At 40.2% G+C, this 14,012-nt stretch overlaps 1 protein-coding gene across 1 annotated transcript in view; it reads right to left on the bottom strand.

The window, feature by feature from the left end:
• The window catches only part of MDFIC (MyoD family inhibitor domain containing), an 81,021-nt gene extending 74,205 nt beyond the window's left edge, over window positions 1-6,816 (bottom strand). Inside the window, exon 1 of the mRNA XM_069462094.1 lies at window positions 6,678-6,816. Coding sequence (XP_069318195.1) covers window positions 6,678-6,771 — 94 coding nt within the window. The 5' untranslated portion in view covers window positions 6,772-6,816. The remainder of the gene's footprint in view (window positions 1-6,677) is intronic.
• Between the last annotated feature and the right edge of the window lie 7,196 nt (window positions 6,817-14,012).

The raw sequence follows: 14,012 nt of genomic DNA, 5'->3' as shown, positions 1-14,012 counted from the left end.
TCTTTATCATAACAAATTTTCTCTAATCACCCATCCTTTGCTCCCACCCCATCTCAAAACAGAATGTTCCCAACTGTCCTAAGACTGGCCTCTTCATCCCATTCCTTCCCAGAATTTTCCCATTTCACTTATCAGTACAAACACCCACTGCACCATCAACATCCCCCCCCACCCCCTTTCATCTGCAATCTCTCTCTCCCCTGGCTTTCTTCCCATTAGTGCTTTGGTGAGCACACTCAATCCGCCCATCCAAAAGAAGCCCTCCATGCACCTGGTTTCTCCTTCAACAACCCACGACTCTTTTCATCTTCTGCATGCACCAAACATCTCATCCTTCTGTGACCAAGCATTATGAACTTCTGTATTCTTTTCCTACTCCTCCCTGATGTGTAGCCATTCCCCCAGATTTAGTCCTCAGTCCGCTCCCTCACTCTTGTGCTTACCCATCAGCTCCCTGGTGGTGAATTCTTAGTCTGTGAGCCTGACCCTCCCTCACCACACTCCTGACTAAATATTTGCTTTTCCAGCTGCCTATTGGCTATCACGGTGAGAGATAAAGTCCCTGGAATCAACATAATCAAAAGAAGACCCAACAGCTCCTCCTATGTTTCCACTCAGGATACAATGCAAATTTATAAATTACCTTAAATTTCTACTTTTCCACTATCTCCTATATTAAATATTTTACCCAACCGTATCAGTTCAATTCATCAAAATGTGAACACTGTGCTTGGACTCAGGAGATTCAAAGATGTATAAGTAAACGTTGATGCCCTCAAGGGGTTCTCAAAACTAGGCAGAGTTCTATCCTGCTTTTGCTATTGTTCTTAAGTCCATTTGCTCAATTCTACTCTCACTGATGCTGCCCTAGGTCCTCTAGTCTTTTGTCAAGCTATTGTAGTAGCCTCCTGATAACCACTGCCTCCACTCTTGCCTCTCCCTCCAAAATCATCCTCAGAACCTGGTTTTCCTAAAAACACCAACTGGGTCCTGTCCATCCCCTTCTCAAGAACCTTCAGTGGCTCGTCACCACCAACAGAAAGGATACACAAGCTCCTGAACAGGAGAATCAGGGCCCTCTTGATGAAACTGACTTTCGCCTATCTTTACAACTTTACCCCATGCTCTGCCCCTTCATACAGCCCATACCATGGTCTTAGTGAAGTACGCAATATTCTGTAACCATCCCCTCTGAGCCCTGTTTTCTACCATGCATCGCCACACCACCGAGTCCTCCAAGCATGCTTCCTGGTGCAACTCAAACCAAAATTTTTCTTGAGGTTGTTCCAAATGCCCCACTAGAGACATTTTCTCTCCCTCATGTCCTGCCATTCACACTTTCTCTGTGTCTCTACTATAGCGCCTATTTCCCTAACTCCAGTCACAGGCTCAGTGCACACCATGCCCTTCCTTAGAGCTTTTTTTCCCCTAAGTTCTCAACTCAAACAGTTCAATCTCTCCAAACACCTCATTAGATTTATAGACATATCTTCTTTAACCACTTCCTTCCTTCATCCCTTCTTAGTTCTTTTCCCAGTTACATCCTTCTCTTCTTCATTTGATTTTTTTTCTTAGCAAAGGGAAAATAAATATGTTCGGCTGTTAAGAGTTACCCTTCTATAACTAAACTTACAAAATGTACATTAGTTCCTTTAGACATAAAAAAGAATTAAAAGTGTTAGTTCTAAGGTGCTTGAAAATGTACCCAAATCCTCTTTCAAATCAAATCAAGTCTCCCTATATTTTTCTAATTAACACTTGTCCTTCCTGAAGCATCTATATTCAAAAAGTGCTTTAAGCCAGTTTCTATTCAGTTTGATATTTTCTTGGTTATTTATATTTGCATTATTACACAAATACAGTATTATAATGGTGTATTATTTGTGATTTATCATTGTAAAAATAAAAAAATTAATAAAATTTACTTCCAACAATTTTTTGAGATTTATTATGGAACTAAATATAATTTATCATGCTGTTTCTATGAGAAAGTATAATCCAGTTTCCAAAAGTCTAACTTACAAAGGGACACAAGTCATGTAAAAACTGGGGACTTTTTTCTTTGTTTTGCCATATCCTGGGGTCTCCAAAGAGAAGTGCAGGGTAGCAAGACAAGAGTATCTACTGAGGTGGTAAAAAAAAGTATTAAAACTCTATTCATTTATTCTCTTATCCTTTGTTATTTTTACTAATATATTTCTTTTATAATGTTCAAAATATATTTGCATTATGGTATACATAATTTTGAAAAGAAACATTTTTGAGAGCGAATATGCAGGAGTATTTTGAGGATAAACTAGGATATGTGGCAAAATTTTTTGAGACTGTTATTAGATAGTTTACATAGAGTAGTAACAATTTAAATTTTGGAACTTGAAAAAGGAACTTGTTAAAAGATTTTTGAAGCCTTTTCTCTCCCCTCCACCCCCTAAAAAAAGAATGTTTTTAAAAGTCTATCAATATAACATCTTTTTACAGATAAAAGCCTGCAAAACAGTGATTCTCAACTAGAGTTAAGAAGCACCTGGAACGTGTTTAAAATGCAGACTCCTGTGTCTCACACCCAAAGATTCTGAAAGTCTGCGGTGAAGCCAAAAACTTTAGTTGCCTTGAGAGATTAGTATAGTATATAGATAGTATAGGGTTTCTCAATCTCAACAGTATTGACTACATTTTGGGCCAGGTCATTCTTTCATCCTTTGTTGTGAAGGTTTCCCATCCTATGCACTGTAGGATGCTTAGCAGTGTCTCTGGCCTCCATTCACTAGATGCCAGTGGCACACAACTCACCCCTGTAATGACCACCAAGCATGTCTCCAAATATTGCCAAATGTCTCTTGGAGGGCAAAATCATCCCCAACTGAGAAACAGGATTAGAAGCTTTCTGAAGATAACAAATTTTGAGAAATGCCATCCTTAATTAAGAGAATAAAATGATAGAATTAGAATATAGATACCTACAAGCATACATTATATAAATTCAAACAAACAGGCTTCCCAAAAAGAAAATCTGATTAACCACTATAAACTTCTGACAATTCAGTTAAGCTTCTAAGTAAAAGCTCTTCTTATGTAATTTCAACTTGATTCTCTCCCTAGCTACTATTTTAGATTATTTTTAATTAACTTCACTGGCATTTTGCATCCTGCTATGAAAAGTCCGCCTAATAGTCTCAGAGGACTCTCCCAAGGGAGAAGAGTGCATTAAATCACACATTATCACATTAAAGTATATTCCAGCACTCAGAGTCCAACCGTCTACATCTTGGCAAATGCAGTGGGGTGGGGAGATGATACAGGGATGGGAACAGGCTCAAGTGATTCACAATATCCAAAGCCTATTATCTTCAATGCATCCATCCCTATAAAAAAGTCGTATTGATTCTCCACTTCAACTGCATTTATCACAATGACATATATTTTACAATTTGTGCTTTCACCCTGATTTCTTGCTACTGACTGTGTATGAGACCTTGGGCAAGTCACTTAAATTCTTATTTAAAAAAATGAGCAGGTTGGACTAAACTATTTCTAAAGATCCGTCTAGTTATAAATCATAAACTTATGAAAGAAGAATTTAATCAAAAGGTTCTTTCAATTATAGGGATTCTAGTAACTACTGTATCAAAGAGCAAATACCTACACTTTTAATGCTGCTTGATAACACAATTTTAAGTGCTGAATCAAAAAGAGAAAAATGACCATTAGAATAATCACATATACAAGAGCCATTTCTTCTTAAAACAAAAAGTTAAGTATGGCCCAAATTATCCTTCACCTATCAAGATATTTATATAGGTACTTTGCATGAGAAAGTAAATCAATATTTCACAAGCTAGTCATAAATAGGAAAATAATTTTAAATTACACATTTAATTTCTATTTTCTACAACACAGATCACAAATCAGCTGCTTGGAGGCCACATCCAGCCTGCAGGTGTGGTTGTTTTGTTTGGCTTGGACAAAGATTATATTTAATTAGTTGCCAACTTTTGAAAATGGAGAGATGATACATGAAAATCCAGATTTCCAGTATCACTTGAAATACTGGAAGATACTAACTCACATGGCAACAATTAGCTAGAACAGAGGAATGCTGACTCTTGGCCCATGAGTTCTCCAGTTCCCGAAATTCTCAATGCTCTCTACTGTCTGACAACCATCCTGGTTCCCTCTGACAGCCTGGAGCACACAAGCTGATGTCCTTACTCTGTAACAATTTTTAAAAACACCTGGGGAAGACTTGCAATGCTTTATAATGTTTTCAAAGCAATAGTAAGGCTTGCAGAATCACAACGAAAAGGAAGAAGTTTTAAGGAAGGAGAGTAAGACTCTTAATAAGGAAAATCTTCCTAACTTTTAAGGCTGATACTTAGAAGGGGCTACACTGTAGGTTACTAACCAACCACCAAAAAGGATATAGAATAGCATCTTAGATTTGATAGGGAGTTCAGACTAAAGAATCCCTAAAATTACTTTCAACTTTAAGGTCCATGCATTTGGTTAACAATATGGATAGCTCAATAAAACATAGTATAGAATATATGCATAGGTTATAATATCTTTTTGTATATATATATATGTATATATATGTCTCTGCTTGCAGAGGAAGACTTGATCATATCCTTCTTCATGAAATGATATTTTCTGTTAACTTTTACAAAGCATTCAGTTTTTCTCACTGACTTTAATATACATAATTATAAAATTAAGTTTCAATTAAATACACATCCATGTCCTACAGGAGAATTATTAAACTATTCTTCAGAAAGTATGATAAAGAATCCAAGGCCAGAAAGAAAGGATAAAAGAACTTCAGAAAGGGCTTAATAGTGGCCTTTGAGCAAAGCTTCTTCACAAACATCTTTACCAATAAAACCAACCGTGGCAAGCTACACTTGAAGCTTTTCTCTACCCACTCACCACAATTTTTTTCTTTAAATATACCTTATGAAATCTGCCTGTTTGAGATACAATATTTTAACAAGATTCCAAGGATTTCCTTTTTTAAAAATCAATTTTATAATACACTTGTGATTAAATTGATCCCTACTTAAAGAATATTATGAGTCAAAGTTAAACTAATAAAAAAGCAACATGTAACCATGTTGCTGAAGCTAAGGCAATTTTCAGGTAAAATATAGTCCATGAGTTTCCACTGATAATATGTGATGTACACAGCAAACATCCTACTTTAAGCCATTCTAGATGCCCTCCTTCTTAAGGTTAGATCACATCATACCACACAGCATCACACTGCACAGGTGCATTAAGTACCACTGCAAGTTCTTCCAGCTTATTTGAAAATGCAAATTATTAAAGTTGGATTTTATAGATATCACCTATTTTCAAATCAAATGGTTTTCCTTGGGTGTTTGATGTTGACGTTTAACATAAGACTTGTTTAACAATAATGATTAACAGCTCAGGTGTGAGCATAAACAGCCCATCAATGAGTCGATATGACTACTGAGAGCATGCCTAATGACAGGAAAATGATTGTGTTGACAATACAACGTGTAGAACACGGGCTGCTTCTGGGAAAACATGTTTATCATTCTAGTTTTCTGATGTTCTGCAGCTAATCGTTTTTATTTTCTCTGTTTAGAAAAATGAGTCATTCTTTAGAAGCAAAAAACAATGATAAATATAATTCAATTTAACAGCCCTGGATGGCAGAACATTTTAATTTAACCATGGATGTTTTCTGCTTTTACTTATTGTGGCTTGAACGTTAAGTTAACTTCTTTTCCACTTTTTGCTGCCTTAAAAAAAAAATCCTATGAAGCTCACTACATTATCATCACAGGAGGAAAAAAAGCTATAAGATATGCTTAAAATCAAGGGTATAAGGTAGGCTTTGAGCCCTGGAAAAGTACTTAGCTTTGATATATCAGTGTCAGAACTCTTTAAATCAGAACCACCCTTAAAGTAAATGCATGAGAAGTTTAAGAACCTTGTTCTCTGTCCCAATGAAAACCTCAAGCATGTTAACCTCAAGAGAGAAAAGATACTGTCTAACTTGTTCATAAGCTTGTTATGGAAGTTTCCCAAACACAAGAGTACTTATTTACTTTTATAGGCTGTATGTGTTTACACTTTGGAAGAACACAAAGGAGCTAATTCATTCTTGGAAAGTGTTTCTTTTAAAGCATGTTTATTTCAAAACAAACCAGTTATTGAAAACATATGCATAAACCATTCCAAAGCAATTGGTCGCAGAAACCTGGATTATCAACCGGGTTGCAGAGTACCCCACAAGAAACAGAACGATGAAAGGGAGGGTGCATGCTTGTTCAGAGAGCAGGGCCAGTCCTGGATCTGATGAGGACGCGAGAACTGAAGAGACTTAAGGAAGTGCTTCAGAACTCACATTTGAGTCTTAGGCCCAGAAATGCATATGCTTAAGAAAAAAGCAATCCTGTCATCCTGTTTCTTCCCAACCAAAGGAAGGGGGAGTGGAGGGACCAGCGGATCCCGCCCTCTTATCCGGTTGTTGATCCAGGGCAGGAATCCTGGAGAACTTGCTTGAATAATGCGAACTGTGCAAAAGTTCACAACTACGAGGTTGGAAACCGTCCTCACAGCACCATCACCGTCCCCCGACCAGTACACGTGTGGGCAAACTGACAAATGCAATAACGAAAGAAGCTTGCAACTTGCAAGCGCGCACTCACCCTGGGCCCGGGCGCCAAGCCGGCCGCCGCCCGCGTCGGCCGCGCGCTGCGGCCCCGCGGGCCGGGGAGCGACAGCTTCGCCCGCGCTGGACATGGGCCGCTCCGCCGAGCCCGCGCCGCGCCGCCGCCCAGCTCGCCGCCCCGCGGGGCGCACGGAGGAAGGGCTGTTAGGTGTTGAGTGCAGGGAACTGACTGCTTCTGGAGGGGGAAAAAAAATGTTTTTAGAGAAGAGCACACCACTGCGGGACATTCCCTCCCCCTCTGCTGCCCTCCCCCAAACTCCACCCCGGGGAAGTTTTGATTTGAAAGTAACGAGGAAAACTGTTCCAGTGCAAGTTGACAGCGGCGGAGCGCCCGGGAGTCCCAGGGGGGAACCACGCCGTGCGGGAGCTGGGAAGAGAAGTCGGGTTTGGGAGAGGTTCGGGGGTGGGGATCAAACCCCTCCTCTTCTCGGCCCGGAGACCACCACCTACCTCGGCATCCCCCCAATAGCTCACAGCCCCTTCCTCCTCCTCCTCTTCCGCCCGGAAAGTTAGCGAGGCTCGGGCAGCGGCCGCATGTCGCCCCGGTGGCCTGACGACGGCGGCGGCCGCCCCTGCGCGTCCCTCCCCGCCTCCCTCTGGCTCAGCCTAGACGCCGCAGTGGCGGCAACTGCGGCAGCGGCGGCTCCTCTGGCTCCGCGCACTCCGCCCCCTCTTTCCAGCCAGCTCACTCCGGCCAGTTCCCCTCCGAGGGGGACTTTTCTCCCCTCTGCCTCTCTGTCGCCCCTTCCACCACTCCTACACTCCAACACTTCTCCCTCTGTTGCTCCTTTTCATCACATCCGGATTGGGGAGGCCTCGAACTCTTGGCGGGCAGCCCCGAGGCTGGGGGGCGGTGCGACCCAGGCTCGGCGGAGCGCTCCCTCGCGTCCGAGGCTGTCTGGGTCAGGAGGCCAAAGCCTGACTGGGCTGGCGCGGGCTTCCCACCCGGCGCTACGCCCTCCCCGGGCTGGGAAAAGGGAGCGAATGGGCCGGCCCCTGGCTGCCCAGATGTCTCCCCAGAAGCTCTGGGAATGCCCCAGGGAAGTAGAAATCTTTAGGATGACAAAGAAAAACACAAAAATACTAACTTTTCTGGTGCGACAGTGCATTTGAAACCCTGAGCCCCTAACTGAGCGTTTAATCTCTTCATCTTTGACTCTGAGATCACTTTTCGGTCAAACAGGATTCCTGATCAGGTATAACCAGGATCCCTGATCAAGTAGAACCAGTTGCAGTTTCGTAAACCCGGACATCCAGGCAAGCAAAGTTGACGCCTTTGAGGGTGTCCTGGCTCAGGTCCCCAGACTGGCCTATTGCAGACTGCATGGCTCACTGGACCAGTCGTGTTCGTGGGGAGATAAACTTGTGGTCGGAAGTAAAAAACTGATGAACACTCAGTGCATAAATGAGACGTTCTGATTGTGTCTTAATCTGATGAGCCAACAATAACAAGTGCACAATAATTCACAGATATAAAGTGCTTGAATAATATATTCATATAATTTTTGTTCTTTATTTCATTGTGAGTAAAATGCAGAATTCATTTGTAGAAAGCTAGGAGGAACTCATTCTTCCACTCTCTAGGACAAGAGGAATCACAATGATGTTATCAAAATTGGAGAAAATGGTACATCGGATTCACCTTCTTTCTAGATGAATCATTAATAATAGCCCAGGAATTTCATTTCCTCAAAAAGTCCATTGGAATAGATTCTAATTGATTGAAAAAAATCCATCTTTTTCCTGTAGCCAGTGCATTTAAACTTGATTTCAGTCATCCTGAAAAAGCCAGTCTTCGAAGTTTCTGATGACAGTCATTCAAGACCATAGTCTTCCAAAGACAAATGACATTTTGCCCAATGACCCATAACTAACAAATGCTTTAAACAAAAATGTGGAGATTTCAGAAATGGTATGTATGAAAATGCCTTAACTGTCTTAAAAACTTGTCTAGGGGCCTGGACTATTTATTGTAGAACCGGCTTGATGGAAACAGATGAATTCTGAGGATGAAGGCATTACCATCAGACAGCAAACATTTAGGAAGCCTCACTGTCTACTGCAGCGTAATCTGTACTCAAAGGAGTTGTTTAGAATGTAGCTGCTCTGGAAAATTCTTTTTTATTGCTTTATTATCCCTCACCTTGCCTTTTTTTAATTCTCTCACAAAGAAGGTCTAGAAATATCAAGAAGTTATAGCACTCTTCTAGAAAGTCATAGTCAGTGATAAGTATTTGTTAACCTCACACAGTTGTTAATGTTGCTCACATGGTGAATGAGTCAGTAAATACTCCTTGAATTAAATTTAAATATCTTACTCTTTAATGGGGAAGAAATAAAGCTCAAATAAAACTATTAGGAATAAATGAGAGCCTGTGTCATAGAATCACCAAAATGGCCAAATGCTGAAATTTGTTCAGTCATCTGACTTTGGAAGTTAGTTGACCCCTCTATGTCCTGGTTGCCTCATAGCATGAGAATGACAAGAGAAACGCATCATGGAGTTTCTTTATGAGGACTCAATAAGGTAATTCTCCTATAACATTTGGAAAAATGTTGGATATGGGGAAAGATACTCAAAAGTACTATTATTACTATTATATAGCACAAGCATTTTGATGGGTACATGCCATGAGCATGGCATAATGACTATATAACATGGGCCACATCAAAATAACAGGTAATCATGCTCTGCACTTTACACAAATTATCTCAATGAATTCTTATGTCAACCCTTTAAGTAAATTGCCAGGATTGTACCTCTACTTCATTCGATCATTCTTTCACTCACTGTCATGAGCTGAATGTTTGCATTCCCCAAAATTCATATGTTGAAATCCCAGCACCCAATAAATATGATGGTATTAGGAGGTGGGGCCCTTGGGAAGTAATTAGGTCATAAAAGTGGAACCCTCCTGAATATAATTAGTACCCTTATAAAAAGACACGAGAGCTTGCTGCTTCTCTCTCTGCTCTTTGCCATGTGAAGACCTAATCATTTCCCAAAGTCCCTGCCTTATTAATACTATCGCTTTGATGATTAGGATTCACTTGGTGATATGAACTTTGGGGGGACGCAAACATTCAGACCACAGCAGGGAGGATATATTATCTAAATTACCATTTGTGAATGCCACCCTGATATAAATGTGTAAAATGATTTGGAGGTACTGAGATCGGATCTAGGAAGTCCAAGTAAGAGGCAAGAGCTGATGCTGGCAGTGGAAAGGGAGCCAAGTAGATGAGGGTAAAGTATGAGGCAGTTAGAGGAATAAAGGAAAACTTCCAGAGTTCTGCATCTAGGTGGATGGTGGTTGTACCACCTACAGAGATGGAAACATTCAGGACAGGCAGGTTTGGGGGAAAACTGTTGAGTTAATCATGTGAATGATATAGTACCTTTGAGACAGCTAATTGGAACTGTCCAGTAGGCTGCTGGGTATGTATCTGAAATACAGGCAAATTGATGATGCTTCACTAGCTAGGTGGTAATAAGAGTGCCCAAGGTGAGTGTGCAGAGTGAAAGCAGAGGGCCTAAGGCACAGCTACGCCCTGAAACTCAAACCAAACATGTCCTTACTGGCCTCTCTCCTTTTCTCCACACCCTTTCCAGTGTGGAGATACTGGTATTTTTCCAGCTTGGAGAATCACCATTATTTAAGTACTACTACTGCCAGTGCCCCACCCGCTATCCCAGATGCCCCTAGATGGTCTTCATTAAGATAGATTTTGCCATGTCTTATGCTACAGTCATCTGAATGAGTGGAAACTTTCCATGGGGACCAACCTGCCATTGGAGTTAAATGCCCTAGCCCTGTATCCAAAGCCCCTGCCTTTGAAATTCCAGTGTGCCTTACAACCATTCCTACTTAGTGATATACATACCAATAATAATATAATAATATGTTATTACATTGTGAAAGATGTCTGACATGAGCTAGGCAGATAAAAATAAAGAACTAATTAAAAGAATTTATAAACCATTCTAATGGACTACTTAATCTTCATCAGTCTAGGCATTCATCAAACATGTATTGTGCACATACTATATGCTAGGACACATGTTAAGCGCTAGAGATAAATAAATTTGTTTTGATGTCTTGAAAATCAGCTAGATTAGTTTTCACTTGGGCAGAGGCTTATTTGCCTAGCTAAAGTCAAAGTTAATATCCTCACATAGTTATCCAAAGCAGCAGAGATCTACAAGTAGGGTGTACATCCCAGTGGGTGTACAAGACAATCCTGTGGAAAGTGGTCAGAAAATATTAGAAGGAGCATTTATATTTGTTTTCATGTTGTAATTTTTCATTTCTATTTTTATATGTTTTGAAAGGTATATAACCTAGTAGTAAAAAAGTACTTGGGTATAATTTATAAGAGAGTGTACATTAGGGATACATACTTAAATATTTTATCAGTTTCTTTGTAAAACAAAAAATGATTTAAATGCTTTGAATCATTCAAGGTACATTCATTCAGTCATTCCCAGATTGTACCAAGGATGGTTTTTCTGGAAAACATATATACCTCATTTATGTAGAAGCACAACTTTAGCAATCTGCAAAACCAAGGACCTAGAAACCAAAAAATAACACCATCCCACTAAATATCTAACACAACCTTCATGACCCTCACAAAGTGACAACACAAAAACCATTGACGTGTTCAAATCCTACTCATTCTTTTGTGAACACATACCTCTAAATAAACTTTATTTTCCATTATTTTAGCTCACAGTGTATTATAATAAAAGGAGAAAATTTAGGGCATCGGGGCTTTGAGAAGATATTAGCTAAGGTTAGTAATACGGACAGCAGGAGAAATGACAACAGACAGACAAGGAAGATACAGGAAAATAAATATGTCGTAACAACGCCTCTGTGAATTTGGCTCAGTGAAATACTCAGTGTTCCTAATGAAGACCTGAGTCATTAAGAAAAGAGTCAGTTATGTGAGTGCCATGCTCTACTTTTTATGGAGCCAGGTCAATATTTTTTTACATTTTAGGAAAAGTTTCTTCAAAAATGTTCAAATAGGCCGGGCGCGGTGGCTCACGCCTGTAATCCTAGCACTCTGGGAGGCCGAGGCGGGTGGATTGCTCAAGGTCAGGAGTTCGAGACCAGCCTGAGCGAGACCCCGTCTCTACTAAAAAAAATAGAAAGACATTATATGGACACCTAAAAATCTATATAGAAAAAAAATTAGCCGGGCATAGTGGCGCATGCCTGTAGTCCCAGCTACTCGGGAGGCTGAGGCAGTAGGATCGCTTAAGCCCAGGAGTTTGAGGTTGCTGTGAGCTAAGCTGACGCCACGGCACTCACTCTAGCCTGGGCAACAAAGTGAGACTCTGTCTCAACAAAAAAAAAAAAAAAAAAAAAAAAAAATGTTCAAATAAAAAATGTTGCTATTCGAATGAGTGAATTTCACAAAATAACAATTTTATAGGTGCAAGGGAAATTAGCAATGATGATTTGGGGCCTAGATGTTTGGATTGTATCGCTGCACCTCCTAGTACTGTATTCTAAGAGGAGAGCTCAAGTGGACAGTTTTCTGAAATCCGGTTCTTACTTCAAATAGAGCATTTTCTTCTTTTTTTCTATAATGTATTGGTCCTTCTCTTCAATTTGAAACTGCTTCTTCCAGTTTTGAAAGTTTAAAAAACCAGCAATCTTGTCTAACTCCTTCATTTGACATATAAAGAAATATAAAGACATAAAGTTCATTCACTAGGTTCAACAAACATATTGACTGTTTACTATATGTCAACCCACATGTCAGGCACTGGGGTTTCAAAAATAGAGGAAATACTGTTTTAGTCTTCTGGGAGCTCACAGTCTGTAAGGCAAGGGGAATAAGAAAGCAGCAGAGTAGGAGAGGGACATTCACATAAATCGTTACCAAACTACAGGAGCACAGAGGAAGTAGCACCTAATTCTGCTCAGGCGTAGGTGGGGGGAGCCAGGGGATGGTTCGGAGAGAAGATGATGCAAAACTGAGTGTTGGCAATGAGTAAAAGCTTGCCTGTCAGAGACGTTAGGGAATTCCAGATACAAGAAATAACACCTGCAAGAGTACAGAAATGTGAAAGCCCCAGAGAAGTTAAATGACTGAGCAAAGGTCATTTAGTGAGTTAATTACAGAGCCAGCACTAGGAGCCTAAGTTTCTCGACATCCAGGCTTCTCGCTCCAGTTATCTGGATAATGCATGTAAATGAATCCATCATTTCTAAGTGATGGCAAAAACAAGGGTACACTTGATGTCATATTTAGAAGCTCAAATATTTTTCTGTTGTGGATGTGTGACTGAAGAACTGGGCATAAAATCTCCTGTTGCTGAATTAGCCAGATGTGTCCTCCCCTTCCAAGCTCTCAGTTAGTGTCTCTTTCAGTTGTCTGACTTTCCTGGGCTGGGGCACTGGCCTTTAGAGTCTCCCCTTGCTGTCACTGTTCTTCCTTGCTTGTGTTTTGAAGGAAGGGAGGGAGATGAGACGGTAAGGCATACAGTGACACATGTCAGATAAGAGCAACACGATGGAAGACAGAAATGAAAATGGTCATAACATATGCAGCAAACAATGCTTCATATATAGAAAGTGAACCTAGCTATACCAGGAGAATAAGAATTACAGAAAAGTAGTAAATGCAAGAGGCCCTTGAAAATGATGACTCATCTTTTGAAGCTACAGTTAGAGATAATCTTAGCATGATGATCATGACAAAGATGTTTAAAATGATATAGATGATGAGGATTCTTTTGTTAGTATGACCCCTAAATTCATTCAGATTCTCAGGTAAAGAGAGGCGATATCAACTCTGACATTTAAATCAGTACCTATATGTCTCCAAATTTTGTTTTAAGAAATAGATACTAAATCATAAAAACAGGATTGTAACTAAACTACAGTTATGTACCACGTAGCAATGTTTTAGTCAACGACAGACTGGATATATGACAGTGGTCGGAGCTGTCCTGCTACAGGTGAACCATTTTCTATCTTTTATACTATATTTTTACTGTACCTTTTCTGTGTTTAGCTATGTTTAGGTACACAAATACTTACCGTTGTGTTACCATTGCCTACAGTATTCAGCATAGTAACACACTGCACAGGTTTGTAGCCTGGAGCGATAGTCCATACCTATAGCCTAGGTGTGTAGTAGCCTATTCCATCTAGGTTTATGTACATATACGATGTTTGTAAAACAACAAAATTGCCTAAAGACACATTTCTCAGGAAACACTTCTGTCATTAGGTGATGCATGAGTGTGGATCATTCACCCATTATGGGACCTTTAATCAACTCTGGGAAA

Source organism: Eulemur rufifrons, chromosome 29, assembly GCF_041146395.1.
Source record: "Eulemur rufifrons isolate Redbay chromosome 29, OSU_ERuf_1, whole genome shotgun sequence".
NCBI classification, from domain to species: domain Eukaryota; kingdom Metazoa; phylum Chordata; class Mammalia; order Primates; family Lemuridae; genus Eulemur; species Eulemur rufifrons.
This window is presented reverse-complemented; position numbering and strand designations above follow the sequence as displayed.